Source organism: Contarinia nasturtii, unplaced genomic scaffold (genome assembly GCF_009176525.2).
Source record: "Contarinia nasturtii isolate CC-2019 unplaced genomic scaffold, AAFC_CNas_1.1 Cnas_scaffold_1240, whole genome shotgun sequence".
In the NCBI taxonomy this organism is placed as follows: domain Eukaryota; kingdom Metazoa; phylum Arthropoda; class Insecta; order Diptera; family Cecidomyiidae; genus Contarinia; species Contarinia nasturtii.
Window position 1 is genome coordinate 3,399,907 of NW_022198581.1, and position 26,689 is coordinate 3,426,595.

Sequence of the window (26,689 nt, forward strand, 5' to 3'; positions counted from 1 at the left end):
TGAAACCAATGCGGCCGGTTCTAAATTAATAAGTCAATTGCAATTTAATTGCAAAATAAAAATTAAGAAGAAAAAAAATGATGTCATACAACATGTGATATTGATCGTGTCGGTTGGACGGCGTGTATGGAATATCATCGAATCAATCTAGTATACTGTAGATAAACTGGGAAATTTTTTCTTTCAAAGTTTAACCGCATCCAACTTTAAATTTAGATAGAGTGAAAAGAGTATTTGTCTGAGTGTTTGTATGATTTTGATTGACCAAAAATACGAATTTCGTTCGCGCTTTTTCTATTGATTTGAATCGCAAATTAAAGACTGGCTGTCGATTGTTGCACATAGCAACTTGGCAACATATCAGCCGCACCAACGCCACAAATGTAATTATAATTATGCCGATTCATTGACGCTAAACTTAGTCAGCATGTTAAATTCAAGTGTTTTTATCAACAATAGAAGTGTTGTATGTATGTTCGCAGAGCTGTTTGCGCGCGTTTCGATCAGAAAGTAGCAGTAGCAAGCTACTGATCAAGTTATCTATATATCTGATAGAATTTACTGAACAAAAATATTCGCGCGCTTCATTTACACATTTAATTCCTACTGACGATTGTACGTTGGTCGATTGATCTACATAAACATTTGTCGATAGTTCGCATGTACATACATGTACAACAACAACAAAATACTATATATACTACGCCTCGCTGTGATACACCCAATACACAGTTGAAAACATATAATATATTGAATACTAAATGAAAATAGTGCGATGGTATTTAATACGAAAAATATCGAACGATATTCAGTTTGTGACTTGACCTTCTTTTTGATTTGCTGTTTCTATGCCTGTTGTTCCCTGCTTCATTTCACTTTGGTTTTATTTTGATATAGTTTTTTTTCTTCTTCTCCATTTTGATTCGACAGAAGAAAGAGAAAAAAGAGAGGGAGAGAGAGAGAAAGAGAGAGAAAAAAATACTCGACATGTATCGAATGTGCTTGTAAATGCATATACATCGATTGATCTATAAAGAAATCATGATCGAAAATATTCTCTCCATAAACATACAGAACATTTGTCGACAAAATAATGAATGTATAACATCGATTCTAAGCTCGTGTTCATTTAATGAACCGAGACCCGATACATCGGAAATGTTTATAGAATGTTTGATTGGAGCATTTTCAGCTAAAATATCAATCGCGGTCGTTAATCATATGCGTGTATAGACCACCATGGAATGGTTCCAGACAGAAAAAAAGAGAAATAAGGCGATACACAAACACATGCGAATAAATACACATTTATCTGTTCTCAAACTGTTACCTTATGCGCATCGACCTTGAATAATGCGTTTTTTTTTCTTCTGATGTAACAAACTGTCTGACTAAATATAGATCAAAAGGAATGAAACGAGCTATACGTATGAACTAATGCTTATTTCGCTCATAAGATTTCAAACACTTCATTTCTCCGAAGAGATTCTTAAACCTTTTTAAGTATACCGAAGTGGTAAAAAGACCACGTTGATTAGCAGCGCACTTTAGAATGTTAGAATGGATGAGCTATACGGGAATATAATGTCTAAAGCGGAATGAAACCTTACGGTTAGAGAGCAGAAAAAATATATTATGGTACTTTATACGGTTTCTCCATAACTTTTAAATGGAATTTGAAGAATCGTACATTTCTGGTGGAAATATAATGTTTGAAAAGGGTGCGTTAATTACTTTCTTTTGGTATCAGCAAAATTTAAACAAACAAACAATTTTTCTTTTATCAAAACGTGTGCCATGGATGAAAGAAACTTTGATTTGTCAAGATTACTTGACTTATCATAGAACTATAACATGAAATAGACATAGAGAGTGAATATTACACAACTTTTTCCTCGTAAAAAGCTACCAATTCAATTTCGGTCAAGCTTCGATGACTATATCAAATATGGTAATTTTTCAATTTTTAATTCAAACAAACTGTTGTGGCCCACCGATAAGAGAAAATCTATAGTGTATAAGTCATGCTAAACTCTGTTCACAGTATATAATTCTCTCAAAGGATTGTATAACTTTTTTTTCAGATTTTGACAAATTAAAGAATTTGTGGTGCGCATGTCAGTACGGTACCGGTAAGGCATGCATGATTCCATAGCATAAGCATACATTTATGATGCATACAATAAAAAAAAACACCATACGGACTATCCACCAATGCTCAATACGGTTTTATATCTACAATATCACTATCGCTATGTCATAGTAAAACGCATCTTCTAACGCAATTCACTTTTTCAAAGGTTATGGACGAATTTTTCCCGCCAAATTTGCAAAAGCAACCATGAAGGGTTTGTATAGCATAAATGCAGGTATGAAACAGTGACGATATATAATCGTTCGAAACAAAACAGCTTTTTTATGTGTGGCTTGCTTTGCTTATAAAGAAAAAAAAACCAACAACAAACATTCTCAACACCTCCTCATTCTTCTTTTTACATTTCATGATCGTACGATTTTTGATGTTTATGTTTTCGTAAGCGCTTAATTTTGTCTTTTGCATCGCTTTGATTAATGTATTGCTGTTCTCTGCACTTTATTTTGTATAGCACACGCTTTTACATTTCACCAAATATATTTTCGCAAACTACATGTGCTTAAACCCATAAGTCTCACGTAGGCCTATGGGTTTGATGCGCCCAAAAATGCTGAGCATTCTCAAGTTGAATGAATTCGTTCAAAATGCTTGAATATACTGTTTGTATTTAAAAAAAAAAAAATAACGCGAACAAAAAAGAAATAAACGAAGTGCGATTGTGATTCACGACCGCGTGCTAGACACACGTGCTCTTACCATACGACGAAAATCTTCATTTGTGATATATTTCTAAGGCCAGTGCCGTATTTTAAATTACAATTAAAGTAAAATACGATCGATATTTGAAGTAAGTTATATGTGCAATGTACGTAGAAAAAGTGTGTATTCATTTTGAGACAGTGAATTCGGGACGTCTATATCCTAGACATGATTAAATGTCGTCTTGCCGGCTAAATCTTTGGCCGCCACATACAATTTATCAACCTCGTATATTTGTCAACGCATCGATAACGCTCTTCACATTCAATTAGGCAGACAATCAACATCAGCACAGTTCACAGATTTCAGATTTCAGACAAATGTTGCCATAAATACATGCACATAATCAAATGATTCTTTTAATATGTATATATATATATATTCGACCATAAAACGCAGGATATTCTACTCTACGCCTCTCTTTTCGTTCGTAAAAAAATGTATACACGATAAAAGTACCGAAGAGATAAAAGAAGTGAACGGAGCGCGGAGAGACACATTTTCACGTTGGGTATAAAAGACAAAGGCCGAAGTGAAAGAAATATGAGTATCATTGCAATAAAATACAACCGTTACGTGTTGTGTGTTCATTTTGTGTTTAAACAACAACCAAACACAAATACGAAGCAATGAAAAGAGAAACATCCCGACGAATTTTGTTTGATATCTTACATATGTACACTTTTCATTTCACTCAAATCATGCTTCGAGACGACGAGAATTTGTTTGTTATATAACATATAAATATCACCACCTTATATCGAATCAAAGAAGGTGTCTCTCTTATCGTATTCGCGTTTACGTTTTTAGATTGCGCGACTCAGAGCCAATAAAAAAACAACAATCTTACACGATCGTTAGCCGACAAAAAAGGATTTTGTTTACGTCGAAGAAAAAAAGAGATGGTTATTTTCCTTTAAATCACATATATTCTCATTGAAACTATTATGACTACCTGTCTGATGACAGTTTACCGCAGTATTTTTCCCCCGAAAAAAACCCTTTCATGATTCACACGAAAATCTTTATGTTAATTTTTCCCTTTTCAATCACAATATTGATATATTACCATGCTTGAAGTTTGCTTTCAGTTAACACATTTTTATCAGAGTCTCACGCTGATTGATAAAATAATTATTTTGCTTTGATTCTGTGCGACGATATTCGATGTCACATGACTATATCATATTTATGTCGTCCTTGTATACAACCAAAAATGTGTGATATTCTGCTAGAATTTAGATGTCTAGAAATGTTTGCAATCTCCATGCAGAACTTTTATTATTCAATTGGAATCTGTTGACTTCACATTTTTATAAACTATGTTGGGTTTTTTCTTCTTTTCATTACGTATATTAACTTTCTCAAATCGAGCCATCCAAGACAAAAATTATCGCACAAATGCGATAAGAATTTCGACTGTGTCGCCATGCACGTCCAAATAGTACTAAGACATAAAGACACATTATTGTGTGAATATTCGATAGAAACGATTGAGACTACTTGGCGACTTCTATCCTCTATCGATGAGATGAAGCGGAGAGTACGCAATTCACTCGAAATGAAGAACACAAATAACGCGAGAATGTGTATCATTTTCCACATATATATTATCAATTTGGTTTTTTCTTTGATTCAAAATATTGTAAGTTGAATCGATGCTCATAAAATCGGAAAACTTTACACAATTCATGGCAAAAACAAAGTGCATATAACATTATATTAACACGAAATGAGCGTACATCCTGTTATGAAATATTGTTTGCTGAATGTATTCGTTCATTATTCTACATTTTTTGTTTTTACTTATTATACAACACAAACGCTTGCAATCTGCTTACAAAGTTTAAGTCTCATTCCAACATTTGATTGCATCATGAAAATCTTATATCTATTTTGGTAATTTCAAGTTGATTGTCAACAACTCATTTCACTCATTCTACTACACATTCAATATATGCAGTATTTGAAAGCAGTATTTTGTTACTTTACTTCTATCTACCTGACTGACAGTTTGCTGAACACCAACATTCTCTAAAACGGGATATATTTTTGTCACCACTTGTCACTACGTTTTAGTGACGAAATAAATTTTGTCTGTTTTGAGTTTATTGCAAACGAACGATATGTACATATTTTTTTTACTATATAGTAGTATCATACTTGACTCTATTCACTTAAATGTATAAAAAAAATTTCTTTCATATGTATGTCATCGCAAAATGACATTCGGAAAATATATTCATAAAAGTTTCAAATTACCAAAAATTTATTCGAAGAAAAAAAAACCGCTTCGAACAATTTATCATTTATTAGTTCGCCGAAAAAGGAATAAGATGTCTTGACATTTTGAACATCGAATGGTTTACAATTTTATTTAAGATAATATTAAACGATACAGCGTTTGTCACTCATGAAGATTAATTTTTCAAAGACGGTTCTCGTTTTTCAACATTTTTTCTTTTTGCTGCATATGTGCAGTGTTTTTAACGTTTAGAAAATCATGTGCCCAATCTGATCCATTCGAATGAATATATGCAATATTGAAGATGTCATTTGTTATTTATTAATTATTCTTACAGTAATCCTCTAAACGATGAATGGTGTTTCACATCACACAAAAAAAGGCAGAATGAAACAATTAGAAGACTACAAGAGTACTTGAGCTATATATATATAGGATTTTACTTAAAATATTTGCGAATCGAAACACTTGATATATATCATTCAACTTCAAGAATTAAAAAGTGATGCCTAACATTTGGATGTGTGTGCGTAAGTGTGCTCCAATTATATACTAGGTGCAATATCCAATGTTCTCACAGCTTTATCGCGAAATTAAAAGAAATCCTGATAGATGTATTGCTTGAATGATTTATTGATCCAGAAAATCGGATATAGAAAGTCAATGTTTTTTTAAAAACCATTTTACGTATTCAATAGGGGAATTGAAAAGAATTCGAATCAAAAGTGTTTTCACAATTACAATATGAAGTGAATTCTGTATGTGCACCAAGTAGAATAATCTTGTAATTTATGATTGGTGGGCACATGCAAAGTGTGGGAATGATTCATAAAAGTTATTCACATTTTAAAATGCTCTAACCGTATGTGCCGTATATTCAATTTCGATAGAGTTAAAATAGATAGTAAACAACAATTCGAGAATTGTGGTTTGTCGACGTTCATTTTTGACAACATAATTTCGAAAAGGATTAGTTTCCAGCTAAAACAGAAGAAGAAGAAGAAAGAACCAACAACGAATAGTCGCTAAAATAATAATTCCTTTATCAAACGAAAAGCCATATTAGTGCTGGTTTGTTTAATTTTCAACCAAAAACAGTGTCATCATCAACCATTTGAATATGCATCTGGAGTTGAACCGAAAACCGTACATTTTTCATAAATAGCATTTTCCAATTTATTTCCAGCTGTCAAATGCAATAGAATCAAATGGTCATCGTAAATTTTTAGCCACTTTTGGAACGGTTTGTGTACTACGTACACTCAATTTATGTGTTAATATATTGCTTTTGTTTTGGTTATGTCAATTCACTTCTGTTGGTTGCTTTTAATTGTTTTTTTTTTATATTTATGTGTGTATGTGTATCGTATATATGGTTGATAAGCTGTGGAGTGCTATGGATGCATCCTACTGCAGTGTGTGCACCCTGCCGCTACAAGCAATAAATATTATAAACAATATTGTGTTGCACAGTGAATATGAAATGCTAAAATGCGTTAGAATGCCGTTTCTGCCATTTCTCTTCACATCTCCTCCTCCCTTTACCACTTTTGGGATTATTGTTATTGTTATTATTATGAGAAAATGTATGAACAACAAATGGGTGCACCGTTTTCATCGGGCCACATACTAGAATCATGAAAACAGAAGGTAATGTGCAGGAAATAATTTTTTTTTGTTGAGCAATTAAGAACGAAATAAAAAAATAGAGAGAAAAAAAAGCAAACGTCACCAAAATAGTTACAAAAACCATTACAGCAAGGATGCTAGGGGGAACTTTACAAATTTTACTACAATTATAGGTACGTATGATATTAAGGAAAATACCTGAATAAAAAATAAAATATATGTTTATATGCATTTGTGTGGATATATGGCATGACATAGAAAAGCAACCGAATACATCATGAAAACGAAGCTAATTAACTTCAGTCAAGAATTCCGATTTTTTTGTTGTGGTGGTTTCGTTTATAGATTGTGTACATCAGGACGACAAATAATGTGTGAAAAATGAAACTGAAATATGAGTACATTGTCAAACTAAGCACAGTGTATCGTCAAAAATTGAATAATCGCTCAAAAATCGACAGCAAATATTAAATATTGACTCTGTCGATCTACCCTTAAAATTACTTCTTACATGACATGTGCGAACATTAAATGTTTACCGGCACATTTGTGTATTGGTTTGTATCCGTTAGTATTTCATGTTCCGAACCCGGTTTCGGGCACACAAACAAACAAACAAACAAATAAAATAACTAAAATGAAACGAAAGAACTGACATTTCTAAATTCACGAAAGAATTTTCAATAATAACAAAAAAAATGAATTTCATTCAGAAGTTAGAATATCGGATTGAACTGAAATACAAATCATATTACACATATGAAAAAAAGAACACCAAAAATATAATACAATACAATTGCAATTGGATTTGTATTTTGTATTTGCTTCATGGTTTTATTAACCATGCAATGCGTACTATTTCAACTATAAAATATGTTTGTGTTATTGTTGTTTCATTTCATTTCTACTTTAATTTGTATATTTTGTGTGCAGTATGATTGATGTCACACCTGTCCTTATATTATATACCCATACGTTGGTTTATAAAAAAAGAGTGCACATTTGTGAAACAGTTTGTTTGCTTTTTTTCGTCTTCTGTTGAACAGCGGTTAAAATTCTATGAATCACGCGTGCGATGTGGCATTCAACCAATAAATAAATTTATTGGGAAACGTTCGCTGTAATTTACATTGCATCTGAGTTAAACCCCTACCGAACGATTACGTTTTAGTTCATTGTGTGTTCGATTTAGGGAATTACTTTCACTGCCCAAGCTGCATTTTTGTGGCTGTGAAATAATTGCTTTCATTTTACTATCCTTTTATATTATACGCAGCGCATGAATAAACAAAAAAAAATAGAATTGTTAACCGTACCGATAATAAATGAGTCCCAAATCGAAATCTATGTATGCGGAAACTGTTTTTTTTTATAAACAATGGAATCAACAACAACAAAATTGTGGTAACAAAATTATATTGTTTGAAAACGCTCAATAAATGTTGAAGTCCTTTTAGTGGTGGTTTTCTTTTATTTCATAATTCACTTTCAATATATTGAAATGGGTTATCGATTTGATTATAAAAAAAAATTAAGTTTTCTCTCTAACCTATGATCGATTGTTACTTATGAATCTTTGTATCCAGCCGACAAACGTAAAATGCGTATTTTCAATTATTTTTTTTTTGTTCTTTCTGTTTGAAAAGAACGATGAAGAATTGAGTATGCTGATTTTGCAACAATCAGAGAAATTTGGTGTGTCGCTTTCTCTTTCGCACTTGCCGCTACATCGTGATGTTGATGTGTATGTGTTGCTGTCATTAGTGCGAGCGAGCATGTTATATGACAGAGTTGAGTCAGTTTCATCGTATTTCATGACTTAAATCAGGCTTGAACAAATTCATTGGAATACGATTGCGAAAAAAGGGGTGAAAATGGATAAGACAAATCAATGACAATCGAAAGACAACTAGTCTCAGCGCAACACATATTCTGTGCTATGGTTCCATAAGCGAAAAAGGCAATGAAAGAAACGAACAAATCGTCTCAAAGAAGAAAATGCATTGAATATTTACATAGAAATTAATATGTTATTCTTACTGTCTACTCTTCTGATATATGCTGTTCACAACTGGGTGGTTTTACTGCTCTCATGTCAGCTTGAAATGTATATGTATGAATGTGTAAGTGAGTAAGTATGTATTTGTGTATGGATTGAAAAAGCAACGAATATGTGTATATATGGCTCTGGCAACGAAAAAAACCCCAAACCAAACTAGTTTCGTGCTCTATTGTTGGCTGGCGCACCAAAAAACCGATTTGCAGCAGAAACAGGGCAAACAAAGCAACCATCAACGCGACAGCAACCTGAAAACACTACTATTCAAGTAGAAAAATCAATAGATTTGAAGTCAAAACGATGTATTTTAGTGTTCCATACTTCACGAATTGTTGTTGTTTTTCGCTCCGGTTTTGCAGCACTCGGCATAACATACGCTTTTTTCTTTTATTCAACCTTTTTTTGGTAATTCCTTTGGAACTCTCTCAATGTTTAAAATGTGCTGCGAATCGAATATGTACTCAGATGAATCGGATTATTATTTCTTTTTTTTTCGTTTTTACTCTTTTTTTCATTGTTGTTCATGTGCATTGATGATGTAGTCCCTATTGAACACATTTTTGCAAAATAATTTATCAGTCGATCACGAGAAAAATTAAAGACTAAAACTGCCTTGAAGATGAACGAAAATTGATCGCCGTAATAATAGGATTTATGTTATAAAAAAAACCAGCAAAATCACGGAACATATTTGAAATAGCGTCTATTTTTGAACGTTGATTCATAACTCATGAATTATGCGATAGATTAACATAACGACCGCCAAAATCCAATAGGAAAAGTAAATTGTGTCTGCAAGGAGAAAAGGTGCGATCAATATCTTTTTTAGTACGTTTTTGTTTCCCTTCAGTTTTTGTTACGACATTATTTTGTCTCCAATATGAATTTTCGAAATGTGAAACATATTTTTATCGCTTAATTCATGCAATAATTAATTGAATTTATCATTTTGGTCAGAAAAATATCAAGACGAATCCATCGAAATTAATACGATTGTTATAACACAATTTACATACGTATTGAAGCATTCTAATCGATTTATTGATTCTCCTTTGCTCGGTAGTACGAATGCAACGCTGCAAGCAAAGTGCTATTCATTGTATTTGCCTTTCTATAGAAGTGTGTTTATTGATAAAACGACTGTCATCTGTTGTGTTTTGTGTGCTCTTTCAAACGTCATTGCAATCAAGTGCAATATCGTACATTTCAACGTTGTTATAGTTCGCTAAATATCTATGCTTTAGCATAGATTTGCTTAAATTGATTTTAAATGCGTCCAAATACATGGAGGTCATATACCGGTTGTGATGACATACAGTCTGTGTATTTCGTTCCGCCCCGCGCAATACAAAGAGCTATATTCTTCCATCGATAAGTTAGTTACATACCAGCGCATGATGCCATCAAAAGGAAGGCGACGCTGAATTGGAATTTGGAGCGGGTACAAAAGTGAAAAAAGGAAAATTCCTTATTTTTCAAGAAGGAAATTCGTCTTTCTTTCATTTTTTTCCATAGTTCGTCTTTCGAGAAAGCATAAATTACATTTAATTTGCCATAAAATATGTAATAGTTTATGAAAATAACAAAAAAAAAACACTCGACGAATTTTGCCGATGTGAAAGACAGAAAAAAAGGTCGGTCTCACTTTTCATAAATTATTTCTTTTATTCATAACGGAAGGTAACACATAAAAGTACACTTGAAGCGCTTTGAAAGTTCTTTTTTTTAACTTTCAGTATATACATATGCGTCGCTCAGTTTTGTCTTTTACGTTTCCGCACACATAGTGTAAGGTGAAAAGTATTGTAATCGGTCAACATTTTGAAAACTTCAGAAACATGTTTTCTGGGCGTTTTTGAGGTCAGAGAACCCGAATCAGGCCGTTTTGAGCATGGTTTTTGTTAATCTGTACGTCGTACGTTGTACGTCGTACGTCGTACGCAAAATTTGTTAGCAAGATTGCGCTCATCGTAGAAACTTAATTCAAAGTCTGACTTTACAGGATGATTGGGGGTCTCGAGGAATAGAAATCATTAGATTTTGAGCGACTTTGGTTGATGGAAAAAAATTTCATGCCTGTAGTGATACCTATGAAAAAGAGTCAAATTTTCGTCTAAAAGTCATACTTAATGTAGACTCAAACACTCAAAAATATGTATTGGGGGTTTTTGGCACGAGAAAACCAAATCCGACGTTAGTTTTGAGATACAATCAATTTTTGATACAGTTTCCTTGAAAAACCGCAAAAAAATGCATTTTTGTATGGGAGCCATGCCTGTATGCTACCTTAATGACGTGAAACTTTGCACAGACTATTTTTTACACAAAAAAATAACATTCTGAAAGTTTGAAGATATTTCAATTAAAATTAGGGGTACCTCCCATACAAAATTTTTGGCTCAAAAGCGAATATTTTGTATGGGAGGTACCCTTAATTTTGGTTGAAATTTCTCCAAACCCTCCGAATGTTATTTTTTTGTGAAAAAAATACCCTGTGCAAAGTTTAACGCAGTGACCGGTTCGCGCATATTTCTATGCCTGATAGCTATGCTAAGCATAGCGGAGACGCAAGCCGTAACGCACCCGTCGCCATTCGATTCGAGCTATATTGTATGCGCACGGTCGTCTGCATAAACGAACATGTGCATTGTTCATATAGAGTGAACGGCGATGCGTCGGTTGCGTTTGCGGCTATGCTTGGCATATCTATGCTACCTAGCGTATTTAGGCAAACATAGAAATATGCGCGAACCGGTCACTGGTTTAACGCCATTAGGTAGAATACAGACATGGCTCCCATACAAAAATCGAAATTTTTTGTGACTTTAGTTATGAAAAGTGTTTCAAAAATAATTTTTATGGCAAAATTAACGTCAGACATATTTTTTATAGTGTTTTGTTAGAAAATAGAATACTTTCAAATGTCGTACAAATGGGTTCATCATGAAAGTGTGAAAAATCTTTTCTCGAGTACCTCTGCTATTAAATTAAAGAATGTTTTGTTGCCAAAGTTGGAACATATTTTTTGGTCTCGAACTTTACGCCGCTTGAAAGACTTGAAGAATCGAACAAATATTATTTTGAACTTTCTTAATAAAATACGCAACTACCACCGTGCGGAAAAGTTCGTCTTACTCCCATAAGACTCTTTATTTGTTATTATTCTTGTCCGAGTGTTTCCTTTTTTGTACAATTGATCCGACCTTTTGATGTATCTTGCACTTGAATTAATTAACTTTTTAGGCAAAATTATTCATTTGTCGCAACAGACATTGGGAGACAGCTTATATACGTAGAACATATTTCTTCACCGCGCTATTTCACTTCTTGTACAAATACATCGCAAACATTAAGTGGAAATGTGTTAAACAAAAAAACAAAAATTCCAATCAATTCTGTGTATCAATAACTTTCTATTATTCAGTCGGATACAGTTTAGAAGTGAACAAAAATATGCTGCATATTGTATCGGTATGGGTGAGAGAAATATGTATCTTTTAAGAAGATGAACATTGACAATAAAAATTAATGAACAAAAATGACATCAAATTATTTTACTCTAATTAAATGTGCATGTATGTAAGGCAACAAAGCATTTCGAGAAAATATGAGGGGAGGTATTGTGTATTGATCGTTGAAATATGCAAATTTTATTAAGCATTGGCCAAAGTGGACTTATATGAAGACATTGTTAATCAGTGAGAATAAACGCACACAATACACACTTCACTCTCTTTTAATGTGGTCACATTAAATAAAATGTTGTCAGATCAATTTGTGTGATACGATGTATAAAGGGAATTTATATGTAGAAATGAGAGTGTGCTGTTTACGAATAAAAATGAAGAATAAGAAGTAACAGATGAATAAACCAACAAAAACAACAAAAAATTATCGCCAAGCAATTTATAAATGAATGGAACTTACCTGTTATTGGAAAAATTAGGATGGTCAAGGTCAAAATAAGAGCCTGGACACATCCCCAGGATGAACTAAGACGTATGAGAATTTGGCACATGGCAGAGCTACACGATTCGCGGCATTAGCCGGTCGGGCTCTCTGTCAAAATCATCTGTGAGCACCATTACAGGCTTGGAAATATACACTCTTCGCGCTCGTACTCGCACTTTTTTGTTGTTTGCTTGACACCGTGTATATCACTTTTATTTTGAAGTGGCTGCTTCTTTTAATTAACTGTATGGTAAAGGCAAAACGACTGTAACTTGATTTCAACCAATTTAGTATATTTTACTCGCGAAATTATCCGTCTGCTAAATTATTTACTTTATTTTATATTATTCATATTGGTACTGATGTGAGTACAATTGGTTTTGAAGGTGATAGAATTTCGCCGTAACTTGACTGATTGCACAACTCATTTGATTTTCTTTCATTCGTGTAATTTTTCTTTTCTTCGAATTTTTTAAGCTAACATTAACGGAATCAACTGACTTTTCACTAAAATTTTACACATTGACCGTTTTTCTTGTTTTTTTTCTTCAATTTTATTCTTCTTCTTTTCTCGATTTTCAGTTTAATATTTTCGCTTTAACCTATTGTTTTTAGTGTAACGGTTTTGTTGTCATTTTTTGCACTTTCTTTTTGGTGTCTTTTTCCCGTTTAAGTTCTAATATGTAATAGAAGAGGCCAATTGTTCAAGTATAACTGTTGTCAAGGTTTTTGTAAAAGATATTTTGTTGGAGGGTAAAACCCAATTGTTTGAACAATGAATGTTAAATTGGAATTTCATTGCCGGATAATTCATCCAAAATTCGCCTGCATGACATTAAGTAATGAATGCGAATTATTAATATGGATATTGTGGAAAATCTGCCAGAATTATAAAACAAGTAGTAGATTTAGAACGAGAAAAAGAAAACAAAAAAAAAAACAACAGAAAATACGCAAAAGAGATAGTATACCGCTAATAAAAAACACCGAATGTTTTAAAAAGGATCCTTCAACCTTGGATACCAAATGTTGTTTCTTTTATTATTATTATAAAGAAAACAACGTTATAACGTATGATATATAAGCACAATTATTCACTTTTATATTGTTCAGTTCGTCTTTATTTTTGTATTATGTCTTCAAACACACTTTAGACTCATCAAATTATTAAATTCACAAATTTTGCTTTCATTGCTGGCAAAAACACAAAACCAAACGAAACTTGTACGCACAAATTCTCTTCACTCTGCTCGTCATTTCAATGTTTTTTCTCTTTTTTTTAATTCTCTGCTTCTTTATCTAATTCATTTTTTCCTAATGAAAGTGTATGGTGATGGTGGTTGTGGTGTTGGTGGTTGACGTTTAGTTAGTTGACACTTATTGGTTTTTTTTTTTTTCCGATACTTTGCGTTTTTGCATTTGACTGCACCAAAATTTGTTCGACTTCTCTATTTGTGTTAATGTATAATTTTTGCTGTTGCGAGTTTGGACGCATTTGACAACTTTTCACACATCATATCATTTACAGCCTCATCAAGACGCAATGTGTATCGTTTGCAAACTATGGAACTGCATAATGCTAATTCATTGCTGTCACATGTACCGTTTCTGTTTCGTTTATCGATAAATAATATAAATTTTTTGTTTCATTTTTCGGTTTTTCGTCTACGTTTTTACCAAACGGTTTGACAATGACTTATCATACGAGACACACACAAAATAATACAGTAAGTCTTAGTATAGAACGAGCGTTGGTCGCGATATCATAAATTTAACTTTTCAACACCATTTAACCGTAAACAAGCAAAAATTGTTATTTTTTTTTCGTCTTCGTATTCGTTCTCCAGTACGGCATCGAACTCACCTAAAGAGTTTGCATATAAACACTTTTCGTTTGTTCGGTGACGATGATGATGATCTGATTTGCTATGCACGTTTTATTTTCCGTTTCGTTTGATTTGTAATTAACCGCTCAAGTTCAAAATGTTCCGGCCATTCCTGTTTGTTGATGTTGAATTGTTAACGGAATAATAATTATTTTGCATACGGTTCGTTTTATTATATTTGGTTTATTTTGGAAATATTTATCGAGTCTATTTATGTGATGGTTCGCCGATTGGTTCGTTGCAGAGCTAAAAAGGAAAATTTATTGTGTTTTTAGCTCTTTTGTTTTATTGTTGATTTGATTTGATTTGATGAATTATATATCGCAGTCAATGTTTGCATGTGTACAATTTTTCTCTATCTATCTATCGCACAGAATTTTTAACCATTTCGGTTCGGTTGTATTTTCAATCCGGTTAAAAATCTTAATGATTATATTTACTTTTCGAATAGTATAACAAAAATTGCACACATGCATGAACAATTAAAGCAATAGTTACTATATTACCGTATTTACATTACACTCTATGATAATTCGTGAAAATCGATCAAATGTGAAGAAGAAAATATATCAGAAGAACGTAACGAAAATAATTAGATGGGACTTTTTTTTTGGTTCAAATTTCAAATTCAAATCGGTGTAATCATTAGAAAATGTGCAATAAAGACGACGAAGAATCAAAATCAATGTATTCAAATCGTTGTGTATAATTGGAACTTTTAAAATGACGTGTGCGGACGTGTGTGCACATTGGATGTTTGATTTTGAATTGTAATAAAATAAACCTCCTTTTGAAACTCACCGATAAATAAAACAGAACTGAATTTAAAGACTGTCTGATTGCAACTGAACGATGAGTGTCCTATCCTTATAGGCATATGCTGTGTGCGCTCCGCTGTGTATATACTACACACTCAGGCACAACACACGGCAACGCGCTAAATGTATGAGCCGTACGCAAAGCGACCAACGAGAAAAAAACGTACGAAGAAAAGAATAAGACGGACGAATGAACTAGCTAAAAGGCACATATACCGCTAAAATAGTCGCGCGAAATGCCGATTTTATACGAAATTTAACGAAACAAAATAGCGTAGACTGTTCTTACTCAACTCGATCCGTTTGTGAACTCACTTTAGTTTGGTCGCGTTCAACACTGCATTTACAGCGTTTCATGCCGTTGTGCTGCTTTATTGCCGCCTCTGTCGTCTTTTTGTTATTGCTTTCTTTTGCTCTTCGCTCTTTTTTTCATTGAATTTGAACAACAACAAAACAATTATACATTCACGATACACACTTGGGATATTAGTCGATTTTATGACACTTGTCAAACATGCATATTCTTCCTTTTGCCCAGCACCGTTGAACCGTTAGTTTATTCATCGAATTATCATTACACTGAACTATTTGAATTATTATAGCTGCAATTATTATTATTTTATCTTTTGAAAAATGTAACGTTTTAACCCATTTTTTTGGTCAATTTCGTGTCAAATGGAATTGAGCTTATGTGCATAGTTTACGAATTCCAATGGAATGGATCCACTAATTTCATTCACTTCCAATTCAATGTGAACACAACCCAATTCATTAAGTTTTAAATTGAAAATCTAACGATTCATTTGTTCATTTACGCTCATATGAAACGAGATTTCCGTAATTCGATTTTTGAAACTCTGCAGAAGAACATTTGTATACGTCATTTATTGCATTTACTTTTCTTTATGTGTAGAATTTTATTGGATGAACTGATCGCAAATGGATGGCGACGCCAAAAATGCATGACATTTTTCGTAAAGGATCATTGCTTTGAATCGTAGTGGCTGTTTGGTCAAATGCCGCACAATGGAATACCATTCATGAAATATTTTTTGACAATCCGAACTTTGAACAGCCAACAAACAATCGCCCACCGAAAAAAAGCAGTTTTGCTCTTGTACCGTTATGCGATTATCATTTGAAGAGCGTGCGATTGAACATGAAAGATTTGTACGAAAAGTTGACAAGCAAGCTAAAAGTGGTGCCCAGATTCCGCAATCCGTGGACCAACCGGCTAATAAATACTCCGAAGAATACTACCTACATCATGATTTCATGGTCCAAATTATGCATTCACAGCCGGACAATCTTGTAGGCATCGATCCGAATGAAAAAAAAATGTAGTTGGCTGTAGCGCGTTGCAACATCCTGAAAACACCCGGTGATCCGGCTGTTGAGGCGAGATATTTTCAAATCTAATTTGAAATGTGTTTGAATCGAAACTTATTATTTTTTATAATAAGCGTCAAGAAACTTGTTCGAATTACCAAGAAACATATCCAACAAACACAAAAAGGAAGACAATTAAGCGTCGAATTCGCATTGGCAATTATCAGAATGTGGAGGAAAGGTTAAAGTTGCCTACAAAAATTGGCAATTAAATGCTTTTTGCACCGCGATATTGTTGCTGCAAAATTCATTATGCTTAAAGGTATGGATCATTGTTTAAAGTTTTTGATTCAAATTACATAGGATTATGTCAAATGTTTGGCATACTTCGTTGAGAAGACCATCGAATGCAAACAATGTCAACTGACAAGCAGCAGCATTGAATCCATAAATTATTAGATAAAACAAAGATTCTAACGATAAGTTAGCGTAGCTAGGCTTGACACAAATTTTTGTGGCCTTGTTGTACGTTTATAAAAACGTACAACGGTAGTAAGGAGGGAAAGAGCCTGTAGGTGAAAATGAATGAAACTACACACAACAGTGAATGTGTGCCTGGTAATGGGTGAATTTGCATTACAAACTGTTCCTTGGGACAATCCTATAATAATTATTATAGCTTCAATTGAAAAAGAAATAAATAAATTAATGTGAAATAATTTAGTTTGATTGAAATGAATTTTTGATCGATAAATGGAAAAGTTTACATTTGGATTATTTATAGTATGATATAGTTTTAATATGAAACGTCGCGCAATGTTGGTTACCGGTTTCGCATGTTATGGCAACTTGATGGCGACGATTTCACTTTCGTCTTCTCTACTCCTTTTTGGCATCTCTTCCTTTTGTAAAATGTAAAAAAATGTGCTTTTACACTGCAGAACAATGTGGCGTCACAAATGAAATGAAAAAGCAATTCAAAATATGACATAAACAATTTTTTTAAGTTTCACGTCAACATACTTAATTCAATGAATAAATCGGTTGAATAACTAAATAATTCCAATATACGATGATAAAATCGAATTAAAAATTGTATGAACCATAAATCGTTCTGTTTTCAAATCAGTTCAATTTGTTCTGCACAGTGAACTGTCATTCCAATGCTTTGCTCGAAATTCAAAATTAGAAATATCATCCATGCAGCACAACAAAATGAAATAAATCTATTATTATTTCAAGTAAAATGATGTGCTTTCATGAATTCGAATCGAAAACTGTGGAAATTTCACAAGATGAGAGTCTCAATCGATATTACTCATTGACAACGAAAAATTACAAAAATCATTCTAATTAGTTTCTTATTTTGGCTTTAACCTACAAAGAAGAGAAAAAGTTACCGCAAAAAAGATCTCGTCAAAACGGAGCAATTCAACATCAGCCTGCATACTTATGGCACTCGTTCAACGCAGATAATATTTACAAAACTGTTGCTCATAGGACCCACTGATTATCGTTGGTTAGTAGCAGTACCACCAATGTATATCAGCTTGAATATCGTGTCTACATCGTAAAGATAATAAATTGTTGGTCAAAAATCCAAAGTAGATAACTTCTCAAATAAAATGTCTTCGAGTATTGTGTCCACTTGATATTTGTAATTTGAATCGGTTGGATTTTGGCAATAAAATATGGTATCGTAAGATAGATATGGGTAGAGTGTAAAATTGAAACTCAGCAATATTCATAAATTCTCGCCAAATTGAATATGCTTACAGTTTGATGTTGAATGAATGCGAATCGCGTGAATTCAAGCCAGAAAAAAATTTATGAAACCGTAAGTGTGCATTGCTTTTGATATGACTTTAATTACTTTTATGTTGTCATATGTTTTTTTTTTGGCGAATATTAATTCCAAAAAAAGAAGAAAAAACCGTTTCAAATTACCCGGTGTATGATAATCGCAAATATAAACGAATTAGAGCTGCAACTATGTGACCGTATAAGTGTGTACACCTGTCTTCAGTAATTGGATATTTTAAAATAAATATCAAATTAGAAGGTCCGGATGTTCATAGGATGTTTCATATAGGATGTTTGAAACTGTTATACATATTTTATTTGATAGTTATTTGCGTTTGCCGAAACGATTGTTTCATTTCAATATGCCCCAGCTCAATAAAATTCCGTATTGAATACTTATCACAACGCAGAGGGAATAAACAAATACCATATGGGCTACATTTTAAAATACGGCGGTACTGCTAACACCTTGTAAAAATAACTTAAATTCAAGCATTTTCATATCGTACAGGAAATATCATTTCTTACACCAACTGTGTCATTTGCTATCGCATTCACTTTTTTGTTTTTCGAATAATTTTCTCATTATATGTTAAGAGAAAATGTGTAAACATATATGTTCAATTCAAATTTAACTCTAACTTCATGAAAAACCTTTGTCAATCAGTATTCAGTGCTTTGGATGACTTGATTCTGAATTCTCCCCGATATATATATATAGGTGTGAAACATCTGCCATAGAAACATCGCGCCCAGCATACGCCAAACTATTCGATAGTTTTTAAAATATGGAAATACTCAAACATCTTGACGTGATGAAAGCGAACGGGAATAAAACAATTGTCTAACAAATTTTTACATTTTGAAGATGATTGTCAACCAAAAATCGACAGTTTTGTTGTTTTAACCACATTACACTTGGCTAAGCGTATCCAATTTGCCCAATTTACCACATCATCGACATCGATCAGATCAAATGACATGGTGTTTGACACAGATTTATAAGCCTTGCTTTTGACTCTCAACGGCATTTTTCTAGATGTGTGTTGTCATAGGAACGCACATTTGGCCGATTGATTTGATTGCTCTTGAAGCCGTACTGTTATTGTTTTTCGGAATTTTGGCGGTCCATAATTTAATGGGTACCACTTGGTCCTTGACACTTCAACCAAAAAAAAGGAGAGGATCATGACATCGTCTATTTTTCTCGATGCTTCAGAAACACATTTGCTGTAGTAAATCCGAATCAGATCATCGAAATATTGTGTAAACGTTTGTAGTATAAAGTTTTAAGAGAGAGTAATTTGGAAGGTTGTAAATCGTTTCTGAACGTTTGATTGGGACATTTGGAACATGTAAACAAAACAAATTTTTTCAAATAACCAAACAATAAGAAATCGACGAACTGTCATTGGGGTTACTTATAATTTCCATACAAATACTATATTGATTGCATATCCCGCTGTTTGGCAATTCAACTATCGTAATTTTTCCTATTCATTCAGTTTGAATACAATATGATTACAACATAAAAAAATGTCAAGGATATATCTCATCATTTAATAGCTGTAAACAATTATTAAAATTACTTACGATGATATCTAAACGTATGAGAATCAAGAATAATACAAATTACAGATAAACACAATATTTTCATATGATTAACGTAAAATTTACGTCGAAAAGATTCATGTTTTTTTTCTTCATGCAAACCACTTTATTTATTGTTTTACATTAATTTTACACTAGTTCAACGTAGACTAGAGCAAATCGTACAAATATAAATATTTTATTTTCATTGTGTTTGCGATGGAGATTTTATTGTAAAAAGTCTTTAACCTCTTCAAGTTCACGCTTTCTAGCCTCTTGATGAACCTAGGGTGAATCAAAAAAGAAAAATGAAATTAATGGAAATGAAGAAACATGTAATGGAATAGTAATTTTTAAAGTGATTATGCCTTGATACGAACCCATCTTGCTTCAGCTAATTTAACATTCAATCCCCAACGATCGTGTGAAATTCGGATGCCACACGTATCCACGTCTGTTTTCTTTGTTTTTTTCGGCAGTGCTATGTTTGAACCTGTATTATTGAATGATAAAAGTAATAAATCTTGTTGGACACTGACTGTTTATCAACGCGTACCTTTATGATCCGATCGTGGATGTGCTTTCTTCGCTGGGCATGTTTTTCCATTTGGTGGAAAGGGTGGCGTTCGAACATAAGTTTTCAAGCATCCAAGATGATAAATATGGCCACAAAATACACGTTCTACGTATTTGTCAGCCGTATCCTTAACTTCAATATCCGACGGATCGTTGGGTAAGCACATGAATCCACAAACTGGACACATTTCATTATGAAAATCGACAACAGCTTCGATTATGAATTTTAACGACGGCAATAAACTTGGTTTCACCTCAAATTTACTATTATCACATGCACGTAATGGGGCCTCTGCACATTTTCTTGCCATTTCTTTAGCTTGCCCATTTATGAAACGTAGCAACGTAATTGGAAAGTTTGATTTGTGTTCGGTCATTTGAACACATTTGGTTGGATATTCTTCTGGTACATGGAATTTTGCTTTATAATAGTAATTGCCTCCATTTACCTAGGGAAGAAAAGGAATGGATCAGGAATTGTTGAGTAATGGAATAATAATTTTTTCTAAGTAGTATGCCTCGATTTACTTTTAGTGAAATCATCGACGTTTTTTGTAAACATTTTATTTCGCCACCTCCGGTGCCTAAATCGTTTTTCTGTTTCAATAATGCCTTGATTGCTGCAATTTCATCGTAAGCTATACACAGCGGATTTTCTCGTAGATAATTGTCGATGAATTTCAATACATAAAGAGTCTGTAAAGTGAATTAAATTATTAAAAATAATTTCGTTTCCATTAAATAGTAGACCAACGAAAAGAAATTGAATAAAAACCTGCGGTTTTCCTTGAATTTCAGAGGCTTTTTGTTCGGCTAATGTTGTTAAGCCATCGAGCAGTTTTCCACTTATCGTAAGACTCTTTAACTCCACCAAAAGATGTTCATTTGGATAATTGGATGGAAATCGAATACACACTGTAATTTGACGAGACAACGTTTGCTTGATATTGATTCGAATCTGAAAAGTCCAATTTGAAATATTACCACATAATCATTTTTCAAATGACACAACTATTAAAATAAGAAATAAATGGAAGAAGAAAAAAAAAAGAAATTTCTTACCAGACTTCTGAGACATGCAACAATTTTTGAATTGCATATTATTTGCTCTACAATCTTATTGATTTCTTCAATTTCATAATCTATCACATCCATACTATTTGAGTATATATTCTAGTTTTCGTTGATGCTGTTTATTATGTTTACTAGTTTTTGTTGGTTCCTGTTAACCAATAGCTCACCTGATACCAACTGTCAAACGCCGTTCGTATTGAAACGACGCAAATCGACGTGAAGTTGTCTCCACTATAAGTTGTAAACAGTTTTACTTTTCGGCTCGCAATTCTTATTCATACTTATAATTTGCGTACACTCTGACGTTTTGTGTCACACTCAATTGCAATAATAATTTTAGTAACAGTGACTTGATTTGACAGCACACCAATCGTAACACTCAAGGAAATTTTGTTTAGTCATTTTCGTTTCTTTATCCTTAAATTCATTGCATATAATTAAAAGAAGAGAAAAAACGATGATCTGTTGATAAGTTTTATTTAAAAGAATTATTCATTATTTGGACGACAATATAGATATTAAGTCATACAGCAACATAATCGAATAACAATAACATAACATTTGAATGAAACAAGCTGATCCAAAATGTAAAATTAATGGTTTACAATCTAAATCAAATCTAATAAACAAATTGTGAAGCTATTATTATATGTTCAGGCAAAGGTGTTTGTCAAGTAAGATTTCTTGATTAATTATTGATTTCAACATCGATTAAAATGTTTGACGTAATTTTTGATTCAGACGATTGAAGTCATCATCAACCGAATGATATCTGAAAAATGTTCAGCTTTGAAGGCAACTATAAACGAACGCCGTCGCAAAATTTAAGCGGCGCATCACACACAAATGATCGCGAAACGCTGATACGTCGTGCTCAGCACGAACGACAAAAACGGGCTGAAATTCGAAAGCAGCATACCGGAGCAATTACAATTCAATCGTGCGTTCGAAGCTTCTTATCGCGTGTCAAATGCAAAAAAGATGCACAACAAATTTTCGATCAATACTTGAAAACGGTTGGACTCACCAATCCCGAACAGCTAGAATATTTGCTCAGGTGTATTTTATTTTTCTACGATAATAAAAACGAAAAAGATGGCGAACGACTGGTAAGCTTTCCATTTAATTGACCATGGATTTTATAATAATCATCCACGTTATCATTTTAATAGATAATATTATGTCAATTTCTAATTCGACATCCCGATAATTTGCTGCAAAAATCGATTACCGATCCGCAATGGCAACATCGAGTGAAGAAATTACTATCGTTATGCATCCAACAATTGTCACTACAAAATTTATCTCATGTAAGCTGTTCTGTTTTTTGTCGTAAAAACTTCAAAAAAAAAAAACTAATTTAAATGCCATTTTCTATATAAAAGGGAATTCCATTTCGAACTTTGGAAACATTTTCATCGGACGACATAGTTTCGAAATATATAACCGATGCAAATGTACGACGAACATACTTAGAAAGTGTATATCGTTATTTGGTACAGCGAAAATACTTCAAATTGGTGCGTCAATTACTCGAAGAAAAAATACCACCGCTGTATGATGTGGTTCTGTCGCCGCCAAATTCGATATCGGAAACTTTGCTGCAAATGATTCAGCATCCGTTGAGACTCATGTGTGCAGCAAATAAAACCACAACAACGAATGAACAAGTACCATCATCGTTGATTAGCAAAGATTGTGCAAATCTCATTTTGTCTTCGTTTGTCGAAGAGATTCTCGTTCCTAAGTATACGAAACCAATTCAACTCTTTGTTATACCATGTTTGGCGAACAGTGTTGAATTTCCATTTCCACATTTGCTTCAATATCTTAGCGATAAAATAGCGGAGAAATGCACGAATCAAACGGTTGTCGGATCGCTTGAACAAAATACGGACTATTCCATTTCAAGTAGCGTTTCCTCAGTTTCAATAGCCCGTGAAAATTCAAAAGCTATCGATGATGTATTTTGTTCATCATACGTATTTCATTCGTTTATGACACTGGATCAATTACATTTGCATCGCATCAAAAATAATGCAATTTGGGCGCGGAACTACATCAATGTTTTGGGACATTTGTCGGAAAATATACGTAAACTACAACCGCGCTCATCGCAATCACTATTTAAACAATATGATACGGAATTTGATGCGGATGATGATATTGACAGTGACGAAGAAGAAGATCGAAAAATTGAATCGATTTCAATGGAGGAACGAGATTGCTTGCTGGAAGCAATTACATTTTTAAACGATCAAAATCATGTTGAAATTATACTTGACAATATAGACAATTGTTTGGATGATGTTCAAGTATTGTACTCATTATGTAAGATTTGTCATAACCTCATGCTTTATCATCGAACCGCTGTGTTTGAATTCAGGTAAGGCCTTCATTTTCCGAATTAAAAAGAGTCATTTTATAACGTTCGCTTTCCTCGGCAGGTTGCTATTTCAGTTAACATTTAGACCACAATTTATACGCGCTTTGTGGTATACTTTGCATACGCAACAAAATAGTGCCGGATTTTCATCGCCTTTAAGTTTGATCACAAAGGGAATTCAAATAGGTATTTCATGAAAGACGATACTTTTTTGAAAACACATTAAACTAACTCAATCCAATTGAATTTATTCACAGCTGACCATGAAATCGATCGTGTGATTCCAATGATTGCATCATTTTGTGCACTATTCGGACGATTAATAGCGACTTTACATGATCGCGAATTTTGTCAAGAAGATGTTTTACCCGGTGCAATTAGTAAAATAATGCCATTCAAATTGAACGAAATCATTTCAATGAGTTCATTTTTGAAGGATATGTCATTGGGCTTAGTTGAATTGGCATTCCCTGAAACACGAACGAGCATTAATGATCATTATAGAACGGCATTACAAATGAATCAGGGTTCAAGCGCACCGAATGCAACGTCACCTAGCAAATGGCCGCATTTATTAAAAGTATGCGTATCGTTATTACGTCAATTGCATACACGAGATTTGCGTAGAGGTTTTTGTCCACCAAATCATTGGGTTGTGCATACATTAAATCTACCTCTGGATAAACCAACCGATTTAGAAATGCCACGCGGTAATCGGCATGCTCCAAGACCATTCCAACCGATTCGTGATTTCACCCGCGAAGATTTTGGTTCGTCTATTCAATTTATTTATTTTATTCAATTCCCCAATCGATTTTGCTTATACTATTTTGATTCATTTCTACAATTTAGATAGTAACGGTCCACCGTTGTCCACGAAACAAGTTCGATCCATAACAATCTTAAGAGAAATTCCATTCGTTGTGCCATTCAATACAAGAGTTGGCATTTTTCAAGGCCTTTTGGCGGCCGATCGCTTGCGGTAAGCATACATTGAGGGTTGTTTTTTTTTGCGCTTAACAATTTGAAAACGTTTCGCATTTTACAGAGCTCAAGGTGATCAACAGAGCTTTCTTCAAGGTCCTTCAATTCAACTGGTTGTTAGACGATCACATTTATATGAAGATGCGTTTGACAAATTGCGACAGGAAAATGGTAAGTTGAAATTGCAAATGGCAGCATAATAAATGTTGATTGTATTTGTATTGTAGAACCAGATTTGCGAGCAAGATTTCGTGTACAAATGATAAACAATATTGGTCTAGAAGAGGTTGGCATAGACGGTGGTGGTGTGTTTCGGGAATTTTTATCGGAACTTATTAAAACGGCTTTTGATCCGAATCGGGGATTTTTCATGTAAGTGTAATGTGTTTCGATCCATGTGTATTTTTACTTATTGCCTTTTGATTTTGTTTTCCGATGCAGGATTACAACGGACAATAAACTTTATCCAAATCCAAGTGTTGCAAAAATTGTTCCCGACTATCAAAAGCATTATTATTTCATTGGTCGAATGTTAGGCAAAGCGTTGTATGAAAATCTATTAGTTGAATTACCATTGGCCGAATTTTTCCTATCAAAATTGGCTGGAAAACACTCAGACGTTGATGTACATCAGTTAGATGATCTGGATCCGGTGTTGCACCGTAATTTATTATCACTGAAAGCGTATGAAGGCGATGTTGAAGAATTGGGCTTAGATTTCACCGTTGTTATAAACGAATTAGGTGAAACAAAAGTGCACGAACTCAAACCAAATGGAACAAATATTCAAGTGACTAGTGCCAATCGTATTGAATACATTAGTTTGATGGCCGATTACAAATTGAATCGACAAATTCGACAGCAATGTGCTGCATTCAGAAAAGGATTAGCCAATGTGGTTACCATTGAATGGCTGTATATGTTTAGCAATAAAGAATTCCAAGTGTTGATTTCTGGCGCCGAAATACCTGTTGACATTGATGATCTTCGTGAAAATACCAAATATGGTGGCGATTTTGAATTTGAACATCCTACTATCAAACTATTTTGGGAAGTTTTAACCAATTTCAGCGATATTCAAAAGCGGCAACTGCTCAAATTTGTCACATCCTGCTCTCGGCCACCGTTACTTGGATTTAAGGTATTAAATATAACATGCGTATTCTATTTCATCGCAAAAAAATTAACTCTCTATCGTTTTACAGGACCTTGATCCACCATTCACAATTCATCATGCTGGTAATACGGACCGTTTACCTAGTGCCAGCACTTGTATGAATCTTTTGAAGTTGCCCGCCTTCAATTCGAAAGAACAAATGCGAGAAAAACTTTTATATGCCATCGAAAGCAATTCAGGCTTTGAACTTAGTTAGTTGCCACAAATGAACATCAACAGACATGATAATTTAGTGTTAAGGAACGCACTAAGATTTTATAGAAATAAAAAAAACAACAACAAATTTATTTTAACTTGATTTTTTTCATTCATTTGTTCTTTTCCAATA

At 33.4% G+C, this 26,689-nt stretch overlaps 3 protein-coding genes across 12 annotated transcripts in view; 1 reads left to right on the top strand and 2 right to left on the bottom strand.

Moving 5' to 3' along the window:
- LOC116345040 (protein kinase C-binding protein NELL1-like) overlaps window positions 1-15,566 on the bottom strand; it is a 43,047-nt gene extending 27,481 nt beyond the window's left edge. The window contains exons 1-4 of one of the 10 annotated variants that reach the window (XM_031774062.1): window positions 15,426-15,461; window positions 15,131-15,147; window positions 13,710-14,870; window positions 12,715-13,617 (exon numbers count right to left, since the gene is read on the bottom strand). In XM_031774062.1, the coding sequence (XP_031629922.1) occupies window positions 12,715-12,805 (91 nt within the window). In that variant the 5' untranslated portion in view covers window positions 12,806-13,617; window positions 13,710-14,870; window positions 15,131-15,147; window positions 15,426-15,461. The other 9 variants (XM_031774060.1, XM_031774065.1, XM_031774064.1 and 6 more) reach the window with 9 other exon arrangements.
- A 4,716-nt stretch (window positions 15,567-20,282) lies between these two features.
- Window positions 20,283-22,005, bottom strand: LOC116344980. The gene is made up of 6 exons (XM_031773884.1): window positions 21,803-22,005; window positions 21,516-21,698; window positions 21,269-21,436; window positions 20,721-21,189; window positions 20,545-20,657; window positions 20,283-20,449 (listed from the first exon to the last, which is right to left on the bottom strand). Exons 1-6 carry the CDS (start codon window positions 21,893-21,895, stop codon window positions 20,393-20,395), a joined length of 1,083 nt encoding a protein of 360 aa, XP_031629744.1. The 5' UTR covers window positions 21,896-22,005; the 3' UTR covers window positions 20,283-20,392.
- Window positions 22,006-22,154: 149 nt separating this feature from the next.
- On the top strand, window positions 22,155-26,654 carry LOC116344978 (ubiquitin-protein ligase E3C). The gene is made up of 11 exons (XM_031773880.1): window positions 22,155-22,488; window positions 22,556-22,923; window positions 22,987-23,124; window positions 23,200-24,200; window positions 24,262-24,386; window positions 24,458-24,970; window positions 25,053-25,182; window positions 25,249-25,355; window positions 25,412-25,556; window positions 25,626-26,325; window positions 26,390-26,654. Exons 2-11 carry the CDS (start codon window positions 22,594-22,596, stop codon window positions 26,555-26,557), a joined length of 3,357 nt encoding a protein of 1,118 aa, XP_031629740.1. The 5' UTR covers window positions 22,155-22,488; window positions 22,556-22,593; the 3' UTR covers window positions 26,558-26,654.
- The last annotated feature ends 35 nt before the right edge of the window (window positions 26,655-26,689 follow it).

Coding starts and splice junctions, on each gene's coding strand:
- LOC116344980 (XM_031773884.1), bottom strand. CDS start 21,895: ATGGATGTGATAGATTATGAAATTGAAGAAATCAATAAGATTGTAGAG. Junction 21,699..21,802: donor TTGCATGTCTCAGAAGTCTG/GTAAGAAATTTC, acceptor TGGACTTTTCAG/ATTCGAATCAATATCAAGCA. Junction 21,190..21,268: donor CGTCGATGATTTCACTAAAA/GTAAATCGAGGC, acceptor TTTCTTCCCTAG/GTAAATGGAGGCAATTACTA.
- LOC116344978 (XM_031773880.1), top strand. CDS start 22,594: ATGTTCAGCTTTGAAGGCAACTATAAACGAACGCCGTCGCAAAATTTA. Junction 24,387..24,457: donor CACAAAGGGAATTCAAATAG/GTATTTCATGAA, acceptor ATTTATTCACAG/CTGACCATGAAATCGATCGT. Junction 25,557..25,625: donor CCGAATCGGGGATTTTTCAT/GTAAGTGTAATG, acceptor TTTCCGATGCAG/GATTACAACGGACAATAAAC.